General features: G+C 47.2%; 1 protein-coding gene across 4 annotated transcripts in view; it reads right to left on the bottom strand.

Annotated features, from left to right (window-relative positions):
* GALNT2 (polypeptide N-acetylgalactosaminyltransferase 2) overlaps window positions 1-21,028 on the bottom strand; it is a 175,208-nt gene that overhangs the window by 24,996 nt on the left and 129,184 nt on the right. For all 4 annotated transcript variants that reach the window (XM_029245304.1, XM_029245305.1, XM_029245307.1 and 1 more), the window contains 5 exons: window positions 10,100-10,198; window positions 9,732-9,799; window positions 9,408-9,473; window positions 3,117-3,238; window positions 946-1,033 (listed from right to left, as the gene is read on the bottom strand). In XM_029245304.1, the coding sequence (XP_029101137.1) occupies window positions 946-1,033; window positions 3,117-3,238; window positions 9,408-9,473; window positions 9,732-9,799; window positions 10,100-10,198 (443 nt within the window). The remainder of the gene's footprint in view (window positions 1-945; window positions 1,034-3,116; window positions 3,239-9,407; window positions 9,474-9,731; window positions 9,800-10,099; window positions 10,199-21,028) is intronic.

The following is a 21,028-nucleotide window of genomic DNA, read 5'->3' as shown; positions in this document are numbered from 1 at the left end:
ACACACAGTCCCCAGGGACAGAGGTCACCCCCACGTACACACAGTCCAAGGGACACAGGTCACCCCCACGTACACACAGACAACAGTAGAAGCCTGCTCCTCAGGCGGGGCTAGCGGGACTCCCGTGCACCCATCAGCTTCGTGAAGCTCCTCACGAGAACACGGTTTCCCCAGGTGGGGTCCAGGAGCCCCTGGGGTCCTCAGGCCCTTTCAGCGGGTGTGTGACGTTAAAACTGCTTTCAGATTTATGCTAAGGCTCTACAGGCCCCTTTCAATCTCATTTTTCCAAAGTGCAGGAAGGAGTGTTCTGGAAGCTGCAGGACGGGCAGCGCCCACATGGCTGCACCGCCTGGTGTCCTCACCGTTCCCAGCCTTACCTTCTAACACAGCAAACGCTGATCGGTACGGCCTACGTGAACAAAGCTCTTTGGGGCCTTCAATTTGAAGTTTTAAGAAGGTAAAAGAGAGTATCAGACAACTCACTGTGGGACCCCGCGGCGGGAGGGTTTGAGGGGTCACACTTGAGCCGCGAGGACCCCCCGGAAACTGGCAGGGTCATTCAGATAAAGGTTCCACCACGGCAGAACGTGGGTGGCCGGCGGGCAGGAGAGGCTGACAGCCAGGCCGCGGGAGGGCTGCGCTCTGCAGGCCTCGGGGCCCAGGAGTCACGGGTGAGAAGGGCGGATGGGCTTCCAGCAGGCGATGGACGCTGCGGTGAGGGGGAGGGTGGAGAGGGCAGACCCCCATCGGCCTGGCGTCTCCACACCGGCTCCGTACGCCAAGCCGGTGCCAGGGACGGGAACCACGCCTACCGTCTAGGGGAGGCAAGGCCGTTTCTGTCCCCTGGTGAACCCCGCCGGCTGAACACAGGGGCGCTCTTGGCCGCGGCCCGGCTCGGCCGCGTGCAGGCGCCGTCGCCGTCCCTGGGACCCGCGCAGCACCTACCGCCTTTTAAGTCCGCAGACGCGCCCACGTACTGAAAGTTGTCCATGTTGATGACGTCGATGATGGGGGACACGACGCGGGTCCTGTCCTGCAACGCAGCGAAGGCAACAGCAGGTGTCAGAGGCAGCCGGGACCCGCACAGGCGGAGGCCTGAGCATCACCGCTCACGGGGAGATGGCCGCGCCGGTCCCCTGCCACCCCACGCCCTGAGGGGCCCGGCTGGGCACCTGCAGCCCTGCGCTGCGCTGGGTGTCGGGGGCGCAGAGGACGCTGCCCCCCAGGAGGCGCCCGAGCGCACGGGGCCGCCCTGCGGGTTTTCACTGGCTGAGAGCAAGCCTCTCCTGGGACCGTTCCTGAGTTTTTTTTTCCCCCCTAACAGCCAGGAGCAAACGTCAATTTTTATTAATTCCAAAGAAGGAGTTCTCAGAGCGCGCCAGCGTGAGACTGTAGTGTTTTATTTAGTGTTTTCCCAAATGTCAAACCTCAACCACGGAGGAACTTTCATTCTAACAGGATCTAAGCTCGGCTGTACTTAAACACCAGTAATGTGTGAGTTGCAGGAAGCCTCAGGAAAGGACTCACGGCTGCGACGCCCACACAGATGCGACCCCGGGCCTGGGAGCCGAGTGTGGTGTAGAGGCTCCAACCGCATCACGGCGGACGGCAACCGAACTGACTAGAGAACCCGGAGCCCGAGTCTGTCTTACCCGTGGTTCCACCAAACACAAAACATTCCCTTAGGCTGAGGCCTTTCTTTAGGCCACACTGCCACTGCTCTGGTTAGAGTCTGCGAACACAAGACCTTTGAACTCTCCTGCCCTCTTTAAACCGGGCTAGTTGGTGCTGGGGAGGAACTCTGCCCCGCCGACAGGGAACACAAGGGTGACGCTTCCCTGAGCCATGGCAAGAACCTGAATCAGCCAGAGAAAGACTTCGAGAAACAAATTAGTAACAGGGCAAGCAGAGCTAAGAACGTTAACACGTCAGAGGACCACGATCAGAGAACAGAGGGAAAAGTTCAGCCACCACCAGGTGCAGGTTTACAGTGTGGAGCCCCAAGCGCAGAGGGTGACATCCTCCATGCCTGGCTCAGCCCGGGGATGGCGCCACAGATCGTAAACTGCCCCACGTCCAAGTCCACTCCCTTTATTTTGATTTCTTTTGATGGGACTAGAATGAGGGAGAACGACCATTCTCAACTCTTCCCATTCTTTCCTTAGGAGGTGGGGGGGCTGTTTAAATAACCCTGACAGTCTGACCGCGAAGCACGCAGCCTCCACGTGCCCGGGTATCTTGGCAGCTTTCATTTTGCCTCTGCGTCCCTGGGACGCACAGCCTGGTGGAGTGAGTAGCCGGGGACGGGGCCCCCGGGATGGGCATGCGTGTGTGTGTGAGAGGACTCAGGGAGGGACTCAGCGAATCCCGCTTTGCAGCCTGGGCTCTGCCCACTGTACGAGTTTTGGTTAAGTGATTAAAGTTCCCTGAACCCCAGTTCCCTCAACTGTCAAATGGGGGCGAAACCCTGGATTAAGGTAACGTGTAAAGCATCCAGCACGTAGTTAGCGCTCAGTAAACGGCAGTGAACGTGACGGTCACAGCACTAGTAGTTTGTCTTATTCATGTCTCAGGACTCACTGTCCAACCGCGATCCCTGCTATGGTGCAAAAAGAATGACTTTACTATTTCTCTAGTACTTTCATTACATCTACTTTACTGTCTCAAGGAAGTGCTTTCTTAGTAGGGAGGAAAGAAAGTCAATAAAGCAAGCAGAAGGCGAGAGAGATATCACAAGAGGCCAAAGGTCATACTAGTGATGATGTTTCTAGAAGGCGAAGGTGCACAATCTCGGGTCAACTGACAGCCTCACGCGCCCGTGTGGTTGGGACTCTGCCCCTCCCCACGAGCCGCAGCCTGGGTCTCAGGGCAGCACGGCCGGGCTGGGGACCCCGCGGCCTCTGTCCTCAGCTCTCTGCCCCCTCTGAGCTCCGAGAGTCAGTGCAAAGCTTCAGGCAGGGAAGGAAGACCCCCCCTAGGGGAAGGGCTGTCGTAGCCTCTGCTGACCCTGGCCTCCTACCTGACAAATGAATTTCCCCTACTGATAGATTCCTGTGGAGGATAAAATCCTCGTAGGACCATGTCGCAGAGGCCCTTCCCCTGGCCCGCATCCTCACCTCGGCCACCCTCTCCAGGAGGGGCTCCAGCCAGTACTCATTGCACTCGCAGTGGCTGTCCAGGAACGTCAGGACCTTGGCCTGGGCCGCGTCGGCCCCCCGCACCCGCGAGCGCATCAGGCCTGTGGAGTGAGGTCAAAAACACGTCGTCGCGGGGGAGTGCCCAGGGAACGCGAGAAAAACAAACAAGAACTGTACCCCCAGCACCTGCACCGACACCTCCCCACGCAGCCCTCTTGCTGGGCACGGAGTTTATCGCCAACGTGCGTGGAGGGATCAATACCGCCTTGCAGTTTACCCAGGTAAGAGTTCTGTCAGGACCTTTTTTTTTTTTTAAGTTAATTGGATGACTGAGAAAACAACTTGGAACACCTGCCTTATGAGGAAGGCTTTCACATAACTGAAGTCTCCTTTATCAAGCAATGGAAATGTGGAACTTCTAAAACTACTTTCCTCTGACACAGCAACAGTTTTCTAATTAACTGGGCTAAGGCACGTGTCACCCAGACACTTCAAGTGCTAATGGGGCCAAATTTAACGGTGATAATTTAATGATAACAGTGTTGTGAATATCTGTGTGTCCTAAGACTCGACACAAGCCAAATGAACATCACTGGTAAAGCCCAGTCGTTTGGCTTTTACACAAAATTAGTAACACTGTTGGTCAAATTACACAATTTGTATAGCTGTGATCTGTTAGTAATATCATTTTTTATTATCACACATAGTAATATTCATCACTAGATGGTGTGGTCATAAGTGGCTTCCGCTATGTATGCTGGGCTTTTATCTATGCATGGAGATGTGAGATTATTCACAACCGGTAAGGACAGTGTTGTGAGCTCTTTAGGCAGCACGGTGGTCAGAAAGGGTTTTCCATGATTCTTAAAGGGCTGCATGCGAGAGTAGGAAAAAGTTCTGGTATTATGGAGCAGCTTGTAACAGGCAAACCCTCTCTCAGAGAACAAGTATAAACTGAGCAAAATAGAAAATGCAACTATAGGAAAGGGCTAGAGTAGCCGAGGGCAGGCAGAAACTAGAGGGCATTCAACCCTTAAAAGAAGAAAATCACAGAGTGAAATCCCTGTAAACATGGTATTTGCCCCCGATGTTACTCTCCAATCCACTGCAGTGCAGCCTTTTTTGGCTTGAGGCGTCAGAGGGTAGGGTTTGGGGCTGGAGAGTGGCTGGAAACAGAAGGAGGAGATCCTGGGAAGGAGCTAAGTCCCAAATCTGGTGATAACTGCCCTTAAATCCTTGGCTGACGCCTGAACCTGCAGGCACAGGGGAGACCCCAAGGAGTCCAGGAAGAGAAACAATTAGAAGACAGAAAGAACTAAGATTTCAGCTGGAATCAGGGACACAATTTTTGGCAATTGAGTTGTGCCTAGAAGGACTCGGCAAACACCTCATTTCTACAGAAACTCCAGAGGGAACACATTTAGGAATACGGACTACGTCTCAGGAATAAGGGATTCATCCAAGATACACATATGCTTTCAAAGTATAAAGACAAGCCTACACAAGTTCAAAGTCATGAGCTAGTAATTTAATTGCCCAGTATAACAAAGATCAACACCCTAGAGAAAGATAACAGAATCCAGTGTCTCTACAACATACCATTCACAATACCCAATATAAAATTTAAAAAATTAGTAGACAAGAGAAGAGAGAAATGTGATCCATATCCAAGAGAAAAAAAGTCAATAGAAACTCACTCTGAGATGACGCAGACGTTGAAATTAACAGATGAGGATTTTAAAGCAGCTACTATGATAACTATAACCAAGAACTCCAAGGAAATGATCACTGGAATGAGCAAACATGGGGAATCTCAGCAGAGAAATGAAAACCACAAGAATTAAATGGATATTCCAAAACTGAAAACTGCAATTTTCTGAAATGAAAGAATTCACTGACGGCGCGTAACAGCAGATTAGAGATGTCAGAAGGACCAGTGAACTTGAAGATGGATCAATAGAGATTGATCTATCTGGTGAACAGAGAAAAAATACTGAAAGAGAAAAAAAGCCTGAGTAACCTATGGACAACATCAAGTGGTATATCATATGTGCGCCTAGAGTCCAAGAATGAGGCATAAAACAATATATGAAGAAATAAAAGGCCAAAAAGTTCCCAAATTTGGTGAAAACTTCAACTTACATATTCAAAGGGATCAGCAAACCTGGAGCAGGATAAATAAAAAGCAAATCAAATCTAGGCAAGTCACAGTCAAACTGCTAAAAACTAAAGATAAAGAGACAATCTGGAAATCAGTGAGAGGAAACAACCCATAACACACAAGGAATCAACAATAAGCTGACAGCTACATTCTAAACAGAAAAACAGAGGCCAGAAGACATTGGAATGACATTTTCAGAGTGCTAAAAGAAAAACTAACGGTCAACTCAGAATTCCATTCAGAGAAAATACTCTTCAGCAATAAAGGAGAAAGAAAGACTTTTCAGATAAACAGAAATTGAGAGATTTTATTGCCTACAAGAAAAAATAAAGTTCTAAACGTTCTCTGGGCTGAAGGGAAATGACACTAGATGGAAACCTGAATCTGTGGGAAAAAATGAAGATATTAGAAATGAAAACTACGAGGATAAATTTTAGAGTCCATATATACATTCTGATTTCTTTATAACTGATTATTTAAAGCAAACATTTTAACACTGCACTGTGGGGTTTAAACCATCATTAACAACATATGAAGGAAACCACATGACAACAGCAGTATACAGGACAGGGAACAGAAATGGAATTAAAACTGTTGCAAGGTCTTACATTTAAGGTAAAGTTGTATGGACTCTAAATAGACTGTTATAAGTTAAAGATGCATGTTGTAATCCTCAGAGAAGCCACTAAAAGAAATGTATAGCTAAAAAGCTACGAGAAAAATCAAAATGGAACACTAAAAAAAAAAAACAAAACACAAAACATGACTTCAAACTACATTACAAAGCTATAGTAATCAAAACAGTATGGCCTTGGCATAAAAACAGGCACATAGATCAATGGGATAAATGGAGAGCCCAGAAATAAACACACACACATATGGCCATTAATTTACAACAAAGGAACCAAGAATACACAATGGGGAAAGGATAGTCTCTTCAATAAATGGTGTTGGGAAACTGGACACATGCAAAAAAATGAAACTGGACCCCTATCTTACAACACACACAAAAATAAACTCAAAATGGATTAGAGACTTGAACATTAAGTTCTGAAACCATAAAAGTCCTAGAAGAAAATATAGGTAAGCTCCTTGACATCAGTGGTGGCAATAATTTTTTTAATTTGACACCAAAGCAAAGGTAGCAAAAGCAAAAGTAAACAAACGGGATTACATCAAACTAAAAAGCTTCTGCAGAGCAAAAAAAAGTATTCACAAAATGAAAAGGCAACCTATGGAATGGGAGAAAGTATTTGCAAATCATATAACTCATAAGGGATTAATATCCAAAATGTATAAAGAACTCATACAACTCAACAGCAAAAACAAAAACAAAAGCAAAATAATCAGATTAAAAATGGGCAGAGGAATTTAAAGACTTTTTTTTCCAAAGAAGACATATAAATGGACAACAGGTCCATGAAAAGGTGCTCAACGTCACTAACCATCAGGGGCTTCAAACCAAAACTACAATAAGATATCGCCTCACACTTGTCAGAATGGCTGTCATCAAAAGACAAGAGATACCAGGTGTTGGTGAGGATGTGGAGAAAGGAGAACCCTTGTGCAATGTTGGTGGGAATGTATATTGGTGCAGCCACTATGGAGAACAGTATGGAGGGTCTTCAAAAATTAAAAGTAGGGCTTCCCTGGTGGCGCAGTGGTTGAGAGTCCGCCTGCCGATGCAGGGGACACGGGTTTGTGCCCCGGTCCGGGAAGATCCCACATGCTGCATAGCAGCTGGGCCCGTGAGCCATGGCCGCTGACCCTGCGCGTCCGGAGCCTGTGCTCCGCAGCGGGAGAGGCCACAACAGTGAGAGGCCCGCATACCACACACACACAAAAAAAACCCAAAAAACTTAGTGTGGTGATCACTTCACAATATATGCATATATCAAATCATTATGTTGTACATCTCACATAGTGTTATATGTCAACTACATCTCAATAAACTGGAAAAAATAAATTAATCAGGCAGGACAGTGGGAATGGAGGAATAAAAAGCACACAGGACAAATAGAGAACTTAGCCTACGAACACGGTTTTGGCTCCACTACCATTATTAAATAGCTGGATGACCTTGAAAAAGACACAACCTCTTTCAGCTTTAATATGTCCATCTGCACAACAAGAAGGACTAGGCTTTCAACCTTCAAAGTACATCAGTATTATTGAAATGCAGATGTCCAGGCCCCACCCCTAGAAAAACAAAAATTTTTATTCAATTGTGGGTCGGGTCAAGGCATGGTCTTCTTTTATTTTTTTAATGATTATTATTTTTTTTTTTGCGGTACGCGGGCCTCTCACTGTTGTGGCCTCTCCCGTTGCGGAGCACAGGCTCCAGACGCGCAGGCTCAGCGGCCATGGCTCACGGGCCCAGCCGCTCCGCGGCATGTGGGACCCTCCCAGACCGGGGCACAGAACCCGTGTCCCCTGCATCGGCAGGCGGACTCTCAACCACTGCGCCACCAGGGAAGCCCCATGGTCTTCTTTTAAATTCCCCAAGTGATTGTAATGAATAGCCAGGTTAAGAGTCGCTGGCACAATTAAATCCCCAACACTAAATGAACCCAAGGCCATGATTTTATGCAACTGATTTTCTCTGTCACCTAGTAGCATTGCTATGAGCATTTGTGTATATGTTTAACTGTTTGGGATACACACACACAAGCACACATACATTTGTGTGTGTGCATTTTCTCACTTGACTGTCACATTCCTCACTTGTTCCATATAGTTCTATCATAATCTGGCTTCCCACAGCTGCCTCTCTTCATTCCTTCCCAAAACAATGCCTTAATGTGGGTTCTTACCCACAAGAACAGCCTAACGTGAAGCAAATGCACAATTCATATTTAGAAGGACTGCTTTTGATTTCTAAGCAGGTTAAAGGCCCTCTCTGAAAGCTAGCATGTGGTTTGTCAGTTACAAAATGCCCACATGAAAGCTAATTTCTTTCTTTTATTCCCTCCTCCCGCCTCATCTTCTTTTTTTCCCCTGGGCCAGCAGACACTTTGGGTTTGAATTCAACAAGTTATCATGTAGTTTCTTTAGGGGCAAATGCAATGCAAGATTCTGGTTTAATCTCAGCTTGGGGGGCAGATGTGAGTCCAGCAAACAGCTTGCTTAGGGGCAAGGCTGACCCCATTGTTTATGCATCTTGAACATCTGGATTGATGACCTTAGTTGGTTAAAATACGGTGTTGATGACATCGCCCTAACGGGCTCACCCCACTTTACTGGCTGATTAGATTCTTGCTAAGAAAAACTGTATTTCCCGACTCCAGCTGGATTGCACAGGGGACCAGAAGAAAGACAATGTTCGCTGACCAAACGGCACAGCCACCACTCCAAGATCAACCGTCAGCCTCAAACAGCCAAAACGGCACGTTTTAAAGCTCTGCCATTTTCCTACAGAAAGATTTCTCAGGACCACGGAGGAGCCGAGAATCCAGCCACCAGCTCTGTACCAGCATGGATGCGCTGGATGTTAATTACATTATGAGTCCGGCTTCCTTTCCAGACACTTCAAAGTAATGCTTTCCTCTCTGGAGCTTCTCTTATAACTACCAATAAAGTGGGCTCGATGAGCCCAGCTCCAGCAACGACAAGACTGACATCAGGTTTCGAGGCTGGCATTTGCAAAATCCAGTAAGCACGTAACGCCGGTGGGCTTTCCCTTGTTTTCGATGGTTCACCTTGGGCAGGCCGTCAAACTGGAACCCCAGTTGTTTTATCAGACGCCTGCAGCATGGCGTCATTAAAGTTCTCATTGCTAAATCTCTGTTTTTCTTCTAAATCCTAGTACTCAAGGGACTGATAAGACTTCGTAGGTTGTGAAAGAAAGAGAGAAGCCAGTTTTCTAAATACATAAATAAAAGCGTAAGTTGAACTATTGCCCTGGTGCACAAACAATTTCAATTAGTTAAGCTTTCGATATCCTTCCTAGGGTTGCTGGGAGAGGCTCCCAAGAGGCTCTGTTGGAGGAAGGCAGACAAAACACGAGACAGTTCATTGTTCTTGGAGCTGAAACGCTTCTTCACATTATTACTGGGCTCAGGAAAAGTCAGAATTCAACTGTCTTGGTACTGAATTGAGAAAAGTCTTACCTTCTCGCCGATCATTCCTGAGAACCCGCACTTTCTCAATTTTCCCCAAGAGTGCCCCGTCTTCCGCTAGGAAAAGAAAAGAAGCAAAGCTTTTGAACCTCAAGTTAACTAACGGAGGGCTCGGTGGGCAGGGACGGTGATTCTCCATCACCTTCGGGCTGGTGAGCCCCTCGGGGCATCAGAGAGGCACCCTCTTTCTGCGGCCCCTACTTCTGGCCTTTTCTTGAAACTCATGCTTAGCACCCACAGCCCAGGAAGGCTGGTACCCAGAGGGCCAGATGGAGGGGGATGCTTGGAAGGGGGGGGGAATCGGTCTCTACTTACGGTCATTGCTGTAGTCGTCCACCAAAATGATTTCTTTTATCAGGCGGGGTGGGCTTTTCTTAAGCACGCTGAGGAAAGGCAGAAAGATAAAGCTGCAGGCCTTTCAGGCTATGACTGGGGTGTGCAATTCTCACCCCTTGGCCCCTGCGGTGCTGCACAGTCAGGTGCCCTGTCTGCACCCCCAAAGACAGCCCCAGCCCGGCTGCGCTGGGGATCCGGCCCTCGTTCAGCATCCCTGCCGGGGGACGTCCCCTGCCCCAACCCGGCTGCGCTGGGGATCCGGCCCTCGTTCAGCATCCCTGCCGGGGGACGTCCCCTGCCCGCACAAGCGGCAACGGGTGGCAACAGATGGCAGCCGCTGGCCTCACCTGACCACTGTCCTCAGCAAGGCCGACCTGGCTTCATTGTGAAACGTGATCACCACGCTGGTGGCCGGCAGATCTACCCGCCACTGCTTCCGCTGACACCTGAAGGAGGAGAAAGAGTGACCTGAACGACGAGCCCGGCGCGCCCCCGACAGTGCGGGCAGGTGGCCCTGCAGGATGGGCACTCGGGGTGGACCTGTCGTCTGCAGGGGGCCCTGGCCTATTCTGAGATACGGCGACAACGGCACATAAGGACACAGAAAAACACAACCAGAGCAACATTTTAAAAGATGAGAGATTTCAGTGAAAAGTAACATATTGAGAACATCTTTCTAACATGTTGAAAAAAAGTGTTTCAAAACAGTGAAATCCCATTTAGTCTCACATGCAGATACACCTCTACGGATGTGCTTTTCACAGTTCACAGTGGTTATTTCTGAGCGGTGGAACCAACTGTGCACCACTGCTCTTTTCTCGTTTTCTACTTTGCCTGCAGCAAGCACGTGAACCGCTGGGATTCTTCCCAAGGTTGCATGTGGTACCTGGCACTACCCCACGGACGGCGCCCCCGATCCTGGAATGCAGGACACACGTCCCTCACCTCGCCAGGCCGCGTCCACACGACGTAGGTGACAGCGGTGCAGGCTGCTGCCAGCGAGGGAAGGATGGGTGGGCACCTGAGCCCGTCGGCTCCCCCTTCCACTTGCGGCAGTACTGAAAGAACCCAGGACCGCTCTGAATAAAGCTGATTCAGGCCTGCAAACTACAGGCAGATTACAACAGGCACTTGTCACGTCTGGTCCCTGCAGGCAGACGCAAGGCTCCACGGCCGTAAACGGCTGCTTGAAAACACAGGACGCTATGGGCCTAGGCTGAAGATGCTGAGCCATCACCACTAGGCGACAGTGAAGGGAGACTGGGCTCTGCAGAACCCAGCACTAAAGGGACCCTTCAACCCCCTGAAGGCTCCATCAACTTGAAGAACATGGCAGTGTCGAGGTGATGCTCCCATGAGAGAACAAGACCCCTGGGCGGGCTCACAGCTCGCGAGGACGTCTGTGAACAGTCAAATCGTGGCGTGAGTGCATTCAGGGAGTTACCAGGCTGGTGGTACTACTGAAGCCGGGAGGGGGAAGGGGTGGGGCGGACAGCTAAAGTATCTTTGGCCTCTGGAAGCAGTTCTCAACCAGTAATTTTGTACCCACGGTGGAGAGGGTGACGGTCTTGCCTGCAGTAGGGTAGGGAACACCAGCCGGCGCCCAGGACGTGGTCCCTCCAGGCTGCACTCACCATCTGGGGGTCCCTGCACAGGTATCACTTCAGTGGTTTCCACTGGAGAAGCTGGAAAACCTTCCATGGGGCCAATACATTTTCAAGAACTTGTTTTACTCCTTAGCTCTTAATGGAATTGACCACAGCTGTAAGTGATCTGCTCCCAGAATTAAAGGTATCTATCTTAAATGGGAAATCAGTAGGAAAAGGAGAAAGATTAAAAAAAAAATCTTTGGTGCTCAGCTGCGCCTCAGAGGAAGACAGTCAACAGACACTGATTTTCCCTCGTGACTGGTAAAACTACTTCAGAGCAAATTTTGAAAATGAACAAGAAAAGCAGCAAAATTAAAAAGCAATTAGGTCAGATCACAAAATGGGCTTCTTTTGTTTATGGCAGTTATGTGGATAGCTGGATTTTAATTAACCACGAGAAAACAACGTAATATACCAGTCGCTGTAGTTTGGGAAAAGAATGAATTCTGGAATTACCGTTGTTGATCATTATAGCTCCTGACAGCTAAGTATTTAACGACAAGTAGATTGGTAAGGCTGGGTTTTTGTTGTTGTTGTTTTTTAATTTCAAGAATCCGCCAACTGTTAGATTAAGGAAGTAATAAGACCCTGCAAGGTTCAACTGTAAACAAATTACCAACGAATGCCATTCCCAAGAGCCCATCTTGTAATGCTAATGAAAGAACCCCAGAATGGGACGCTCTCTGCAATCTGGCCCCAACCCACCCAGTGGCGAGGGCTGAGCTGAGCAGACAGCGCTGAATGACTTGCTGAGCTCGGGCTGGAGAGGCCACGTGAGAATCAAAAGGAGAGAAGGAAGCATTTTTCAGGCTCAAATCATAGTAAACTCAGCCGATCCAATCAGGTCCTATTCTCGCGTTTCCTGTTTCTCTGCAGGAAGCCTCATCTCCAGGCACTTGGAATTCTCAAGGGGCTCTGGAAACATTTTTCAGAACACACAGGGCTGCTGCATTCACATCGTTTTATTAAAATTCCATAACACAGGGCATCAGGCACCTAGTTTTGCTAGGAACTGGCAATGAGGAAATTTCAGAGGTATATCCCATTCCTAAGGTAAAGAGGGATGACAAGTAAAGACTGAGGAGCATCTTATACCCTGTGAGTCTGAGTGTTACAGCTTTAGTATATGAATTCGGATCCTAAGTCCATACACTGTGCCAAGATAAAAGGGGGGGGTGGTATTTGAAGAATTTCTTTAAAAAGAAACAGAATAAATCTTGCATGTAAAGAGCGCTGTCCCTGCCAAGAAGAATTCTCTGCTCCGGAGCTGGGGGAAGAACACCCGCCTGATATAGAAACCTGCCAGGGGAGCTGGCTGCCGGGGGCATCTTCATCCTTGAGCTTCTTTGGGAACTGATAGAAGCTGGGGTTTATTTGGAGTCGGCATCAAGCAGAGTCTGCAGTCAGTTCTGTTCTCCCTCCCGGATGATGCGGGTGAAGCAGCGTGATGCTGAAGATGGGCTTTGGGTCAAGTTCACTTGGGTTTCCAACGGTCATTCTGGTAACTCCCTGTCCAGTCAAATGGGGACTTAAAAAACCGGACACAGTGATTTTTTTTAAATCTCTAATTTAGCTTTACATTTCTCTGAGACTACATGGCCATCAAATCTGAATTCTGCAACAGCTGACATCAAGTGCAGGGAGCTCCTGAGCCCTCGGGGTGCAGAACGAACCCGGGGAGGCTTGTCTCTGACGCAGATGCTACACTTGCGGTTGGTCGAGACACTGATGACACAATCAAACAGACGTCCTCAGACTGGGAAGCGAGAGGCTCCGTTTAATATGGTGGAAGGCTGCTCCGTGGTGTGGAGAGGGGCACAGAAACACACCCTCTACCCCACACCCCCAGGGTGCCTCCCCAGCCCCACCCCAGCTCATCTGGCCTGTGGTAACCTTGTTAACTGAGTGATCCGAGGCACTTCATCCCTGTAAATCTTTTCTTTTTAATATGTTATTCTTCTTTTTTGTTTTAAATTAAAAAAAATTTTTTTTGACCGCACTGCGTGGCATGTGGGATGTTAGTTCCCCGAACAGGGATCGAACCCGCGCCCCCTGCAGTGGAAGCACGGAGTCTTAACCACTGCACCACCGGGGAGGCCTGGCCCTTACAATCTTGCCTGGTTGTTGGGACAATCAAATAGCGAAGAAGGACTCTGAATACTGGAAAGGTCCCTGTCGTCCTAATGAGGGTTACCATATGCATGGGGCAGCTGTGTGCCAACAGTGCCTGTGGGGATTACCTAGGCATCTTTCCCACCCCTCTAAGCTGGCAGGGTCCCCAGAGAGGGGTGTGTAGACCCCACGACCCTAAGCATTCAATACCCAGCCCGCGTTCTGACCATGCTCTGGAGTCCCCCGTAGGAGGAAACCTCTGGCAAATGGGGACCCTGAGTGTCGGTCTCCACGGCAGTGACTTCTTACTGCGCACCCACAGCAGGTCTTCCCACCATGTCTCAGCTTCCCAGGAGCCACCTCAAGGGGAGACACCAGGATCAGTCACGATTTTTCAAGGTTCCGGTTGCTGTCACATGCATTTCTCTTTACAAATGATTAAACAGGCATTCTGGATTCACTCAGCCTATGATTTTAGTTTGAGTCTGCCCCTGAGAGAAAATTTAGCTTTGATTTGCTGACAACAAAACAAAGCAAAGCAAAGCATGGGGAAAAAAAATAAACAAGCAAAAAAAAAAAATGTATTTCCCTGGGTTCACAAAGCTAAGGATCAAGTCTTGGATCGTGATCAACTCAGTGTGGTAATGAATGTCCTGTGGCCTGTTTTTCCCAGGTCGTCACCCCCATCATCGTGGTTACGTGTGCAAGATATTTCAAACATAAAACCTAGAAGATGGGGCTTCCCTGGTGGCGCAGTGGTTGAGAGTCCGCCTGCCGATGCAGGGGACGCGGGTTCGTGCCCCGGTCCGGGAAGATCCCACATGCCCAGCGGAGCGGCTGGGCCCGTGAGCCATGGCCGCTGAGCCTGCGCGTCCGGAGCCTGTGCTCCGCAACGGGAGAGGCCACAACAGTGAGAGGCCCGCGTACCGCAAACAAAACAAAACAAAACAAAAAAACCTATAAGATGTTATACAAGTGCCCACGCACCCTCCACTCAGCTTTTCAAATCTTAATATTTTGCAACCTTGGCATTTGATGCAGATTTTTCTCTTAGCATGTTTCAAAGTTTTATTTTACTGTTATTGAGAGTGCCACAAATAACTGGGTTTTTTTCTGGCTGCGCTGGGTCTTCGTTGCGGCACGTGGGGCTCTTCATTGCGGTCTTCTCTCTAGTTGAGGCGCACGCGTGGGCTCAGTAGTCCCTGCGGCACGTGGGATCTTAGTTCCCTGACTAGGGATCGAACCCGCGCCCCCTTCATTGGAAGGCAGATTCTTAACCACTGGACTGCCAGGGAAGTCCCTGATTCAGATTTTAATATGAAACAAAACCTGACATGTAATAGTTGTAGGCCTGGGATGTCCTTCCCACCTCAAATCCCATCTTCACCAGCGGTAACCACTACCCTAAGTCTGGTAAATCAGTATTCCTATGTATGTCTTCAACGAACTACATGTGCACATCTTCACAAATAACATAGAGCCGTGTTCTGCATATATTCAAAACGTGTATGGGTGACAATGCACTGTGCTTTGCTTCTCCGCCTTTGGGAATGTACCTGTCTTGACATGCACGGCTCTATTTCATTCACACCCACTGCTGCACAGCTGTCCCTTGTAGGAACACACCACATCCAATCCCTTTCGGCTGATGGCCAATTTCTCTCTGTTAGGAGTAATGCAGCCATGGACACTGTCTTTTTACATATGTGAGAAAGTTTCTCTGCATCATTTGCCCACAGGTAGGACTACTAGATTTACTTGCTTCAGCAAGCTGATCTCCAAAGGCTGTTCCCAGCTTCATCTCATCCACAAGGGTTCACACGGCTCCATATTCTAACCATCTCTTGAGAGCATCAGATTTTTACATTTTGCCCACCAGGTTGGTATGAAATAGCCTCTTATTATTCTAATTTTCATTTCCCTGATTACTAGCGAGGGCATACATCTTTTCATATGTTTATGAGATGATTAGATAGTTTCTTCTGTTAACTGCCTGCTCATACCCTTGTCTACCTTCTGTTAGGTTTTTACATCAGTATTATTGTTATTATTTTAATAAATTTATTTATTTTTTTGGCTGTGTTGGGTCTTCATTTCTGTGCGAGGGCTTTCTCTAGTTGAGGCGAGCGAAGGCCACTCTTCATCGCGGTGTGCGGGCCTCACTATCGCGGCCTCTCTTGTTGCGGAGCACAGGCTCCAGACGCGCAGGCTCAGTAGTTGTGGCTCACGGGCCCAGTTGCTGCGCGGCATGTGGGATCCTCCCAGACCAGGGGTCAAACCCATGTCTCCTGCATCGGCAGGCAGACTCTCAACCACTGCGCCACCAGGGAAGCCCCATCCTTATAATTTGATGATAGGAATTTATATATTCTGGATAGTATCCTTTGTCAGCCATATGCACTGCAAAAATCTTCAAGTCTGTGGCAGATCCTGTAATTCTGTTTAAGATGTCTTCTGTCAAACATATTTTTAAATTTTGGTTTCTCAAACTGTGGCCCTGGGGTAATGTTCAGAAAAAGGGTTTCTAACCTAAGGTCTCTAATATAATTTAGTAGATTTTCTTCCAAATATTTTAACTTTTACAAATGCTTTTAACATTGAGGTTGCCCATCTACCTGCCTAGACATATTTTTATGAATGGTATGACTAAGTAATCTCATTTTTTCCCATATGGTTAGCCTGTTGTCCCAGTGTCGTTTAACCGTTTACTACGTCATTGCCGACTTGTGCTGTCACTGCTGTCACACCACATTTTATGTGTGTACGCTGACCCCTGGTCCCCTCCTGCTCTGTGCGTCCCTCTGTACTCGTCCCCCACTGCTGCCTGGCTGTGGCTCTGAAGTAGACCTTCACATCTGACAGGTAAGCTGATCCCCATGCGGTGTTCCTCAAGACTTTACGGGCTATTTGTGGCCATCTGCTTCTCCTTATGAATTTAAGGATCAGGTCTTTAAGCACCGTATGATACTGCACTGAATTTATAGATTAATTTGAAGGGAATTATTATAATAATTTCTTTATAATATTGTTTTTTTTAACGTCCTTCAGTTATGTTTTGTAATTATCTAGTTTTCTCCATAAAAGCCTTACACATCTTGTGTTGCATTTGCTCTTAAGAGTCTCACAGCCCTGTTGCTACAGTGCACGGGGTCTCTCCTCTTACATTTGCTCACAGGCTACTGCTGGCCCTGGCTTGTGGCTGTGGACCCTGCACTCACTCAGCAACCTCACTGAGCTCTCTTAGTTCTGAGAATTTGTAGGTTCTCTTGGATTTTTCCATTCATCAATTCATCCACATTTTGTCCTTTGCTTTACACTTCTACATCTGCGGTTCTTGTCTTAATAAGGCACTGCTCATGGCGTGCAACACAACATGCAATAAAAAAGGTGGTAGAGAACACCCTTGCCCTGGTCCCATCTTCAAGGTGAATGCAACTAGATTTTCATGAAGTGTAATGTTTGCCATAGATGTTTTACAGACACCTTTAATCAGGTTAAGGAAATTCCCTTACAAGTGCTAAATTTTATGATTTTTTTCCCCCTTGCATCTATTAGGGGGATCATGTAGCTTTTCTCCTTTAATCCGTTGAGAAAGAATACTATATTAATATATCTCCTGCTGTTCTATCATTCTTGCATTCCTAAAATAAACTCTACTTGGCTACGGCTTTTTTAAAAAAATATATAGCTATGTTAGATATGCTAGTATTTGGCTTTGAATTTTTTCAATCTGTAACCATAACAGTAATTGATCTACAATTTTCTGTTCTTCTACTTTCTTTTTCCAGTTTCACAGCAAGGCACTCCTGTTCTCAAGAAGCAAACAGGGCAGCTTTCCCTCTTTTTCTACAAATTCTCTAAAATAGTCTGTGTTCTATGCGAACCCACTTGAGCCTTGTGAATCCGGGGAAGGCAAACTTTTTATCGCTGAAAATGTCTTTCATGGATTGTATGTATTCATATTTTTCTACTTCTTGAATGACTCTGGTAATTTTCATGTTCCTAGAAAATTAAGCATTCCATATAAGTTTTTAAATGTATTATATTTGCATTAAAGTATGCTTACAATTTTCTTACGATCCTTACAAACTCTACCTATAGTTATATTTGCTCTTTTATTCCTGATATTATTTATAGTTAATTAATTAACTAATTTTTGGCTGCGTTGGGTCTTCATTGCTGTGCGTGGGCTTTTTCTAGTTGGGGCAAGCGGGGGCTACTCTTCGTTGTGGTGCGCGGGCTTCTCATTGCGGTGGCTTCTCTTGTTGCCGAGCACGGGCTCTAGGCATGTAGGCTTCAGTAGTTGTGGCACGTGGGCTCAGCAGTTGTGGCTCACGGGCTCTAGAGTGCAGGCTCAGTAGTTGTGGCGCACGGGCTTAGATGCTCTGCGGCACGTGGGATCTTCCCACACCAGGGATCGAACCTGTGTCCCCTGCATCGGCAGGCAGATTCTTAACCACTGAGCCACCAGAGAAGCCTTCCTGATATTTTTTAATTGTAGTTTTTATTTTTATCAGTATTCTTAGAGATTTCTAATTTTTGAAAATCAAGCTTTATATTACCCTCTTATTGTTTCTTGTTTTTCTAGTTCATTAATTTTTTCTTTTTCCTTCATTATGTCCTTCCTTCTATTTTGAGGTTTACCCTGGTTTTTTGTTTTTCCTTGTAACTTCTTGATTCACAGAGCTGCCCTACGGCTTTAAATCCAACTGAATTCAATCACTGGAGAAACAAAGGCAGTTCTGTACTGAACAGAGAGGAGGATAGGGTGAACCGGGGAGAGGTGCCAGTAGGTGTAATGAGTAGCTTTAACTCTGGGAAAGAGCGACGTGGCACCTGCCTCTGCCCTGCACCAAGGTACACACGTAGGGCGGTGCCTGGGGAGATGGACAGCAAACAGAGCTCTGGGCTGCTCTGACCTTGGTCTCTCCAGCAGACCCAGCACCTGAAAAGGTGCCAGTCTCCACGTGTACCCTCAGTCCGGGCGAGACAAACCAAAAGGGCTCGTGTGGGGGTCAAGCTCAGACGGCGGGGCCAGGAGGGTTCAAAAGCCAAAAGAGGGCTTCCCGGGTTGCGCAGTGGTTAGGAATCCGCCTGCCAGTGCAGGGTACATGGGCGTGGGCCCTGGTCCGGGAAGATCCTGCATGCTGCAGAGCAACTAAGCCTGTGCGCCACAACTACCGAGCCTGCACTCTAGAGCCCGCGAGCCGCAACTACTGAGCCCGTGTGCCACAACTACTGCGCCCGTGTGCTACAACTACTGAACCCGCATGCCACAACTATTGAGCCCTCACGCCTAGAGCCCGTGCTCCACAACAAGAGAAGCCACCGCAATGAGAAGCCCGAGCACCGCAACAAAGAGTAGCCCCCGCTCACCTCAACTAGAGAAAGCCCACGTGCAGCAACGAAGACCCAACGCAGCCAAAAATAAATTAAATAAATAAATTAAAAAGAAAGCTAGATTTAAAATGTTTCCTACGTAGTACCGAGTGAAAAGAGCAGGCTGCCCAACAGCAACTGCAGTATTGTGTTGTTTATATAAAACGACATGCATCTAACTACTGGAGGATATAGGAGACAGTTCAGGAAGGATCTACTCTCTTAGCAATTTTCAAATATACCGCATGGTGGTGTTAACTACATCACATCCCCAGAACTTGTTTATCTTATAAATGGAAGTTTGTACCTTGTGATCACCTTTATCCAATTCCTCCGCCTTCTACCCCTGCCTCTGGTAACCAAATCTGATCTCTTTTTCTATGAGTATTTTTTTTTAGAGTCCACATATAAGTGAGATCATACAATATTTGTTTTTCTCTGTCTGAATTATGTCACTTAGCATAATGCCCTCAAGGTCCATCCATGTAGTCAAAAATAGCAGATTTCCTTCTTTTTACGGCTGAATAACATCCCATATTGTGTGTGTGTGTGTGTGTGTGTGTGTGTGTGTGTGTGTGTGTAACGCTTTCTTTATCCTTTCATCCATCAATGGACATTTAGGTTGCTTCCATGTCTCGGCTATTATAAATATGCTGCAATGAACATGGGGGTTCAGATTATCTCTTTGAGACAGTGATTTCGTTTCCTCTGGATGTATACCCAGGAGTGGAATTGCTGGGGTCTATGGTAGTTCCATTTTTAATTTTTGGAGGGAACTCCATGCGTTTTTCAGAGTGGGCTGCACCAGTCTACGTTCCCACCAACAGTGCACAGGGTTCCCTTTTCTCCGCAAACTCACCAATACTTGTTATCTCTGGTCTTTTCGATGAAAGCCAATCTGAGGTGTGAGGTATCTCACTGTGGTTTTGATTTGCATTTCCCTGATGATTAGCGATGTTGAGCACCTTTTCATGTACCTGTTGGTCATCTGTATGTCTTCATTGGAAAGATGTCTATTCAGGTCCTTTGCCCTTTTTTTTTTTGCGGTGTGTGGGCCTCTCCCGTTGCGGAGCACATGCTCCGGACGTGCAGGCCCAGTGGCCATGGCTTACGGGCCCAGCCGCTCCGCGGCATGTGGGATCTTCCCAGACCGGGGCACGAACCCGCGTCCCCTGCATCGGCAGGCGGACTCTCAACCACTGCGCCACCAGGGAAGCCCTCTGCCCATTTTTTAATAGGATTATTATTATTATATTTTTTGCGATTGAGTTACATGAGTTCTTTATATGTTTTGGGTATTAACCCCTTATCAGACATATGATTTGCAAATATTTCCTGTCGGTTGTTCTTTCATTTTGCTGGTTGTTCCTTTCGATGTGCTCACCGCCTGTTTATTATTGGACCCTCGAGCTTGACCTGCACACTCCATGACCTCCATCCTTATTTTCTCTCTATTGCATTTAACATTGTCTTATTCCATATAATTTAATCATTTATTTTATTCCCTTCTACTTTCACTCCCTCACTGTAAGCTCTATAAAGGCAGAGATTTTTTATCAGTTTTGTTCATTACTGTTTCCCCAGTGACCAGAAAAATACCTGTCACATGGCAAGCACTCAAATCCTTGCAGAATGAATAAAGGAACGCAAGAATCAAAAGAAATCAACCCTGAATAACATAAAATTTTGAATCCAAGTGCGATATTCCTATTGGGATATTTCCTTTTTTAATAGACTGAATTTCCAAAGACATGAATTTTCTCTCTTCTCTCATCGTCAGATGGAGGAAGTCATGGTTGATCCAATATAGTTAAGATGAGTGTTGACGGTGGTGGGATTGGCATATATATACTCATAATGTATAAAACAGATAACTAATAAGAACCTGCTGTATAAAAAATTTTTAAAAAGATGAGCGTTATTTTAAGTCTGTACTTTTAATTTCACAGATTGAAAAGGGAATCTGGGTTCTTGCAGATTCCATCCCTAGCACTCAACACCTCAGAGTACGTGTGGACGGGTCAGTTCCACAAGTGAGCAAGCACATGTTCTGGGGTAAGACTGTGGGTACGTCCACTGACAACACGGCTGCTGTCAAGCTCAAAAGAAAAGTTAAAAGGAATCCCTGAAATCACA

This window comes from Monodon monoceros, unplaced genomic scaffold (assembly GCF_005190385.1).
Source record: "Monodon monoceros isolate NGI ecotype Baffin Bay Population unplaced genomic scaffold, NGI_Narwhal_1 Super_Scaffold_4, whole genome shotgun sequence".
Lineage (NCBI taxonomy): Eukaryota > Metazoa > Chordata > Mammalia > Artiodactyla > Monodontidae > Monodon > Monodon monoceros.
The sequence above is the reverse complement of the archived record's forward strand: the minus strand, read 5'-3'. Positions and strand labels throughout refer to the sequence as shown.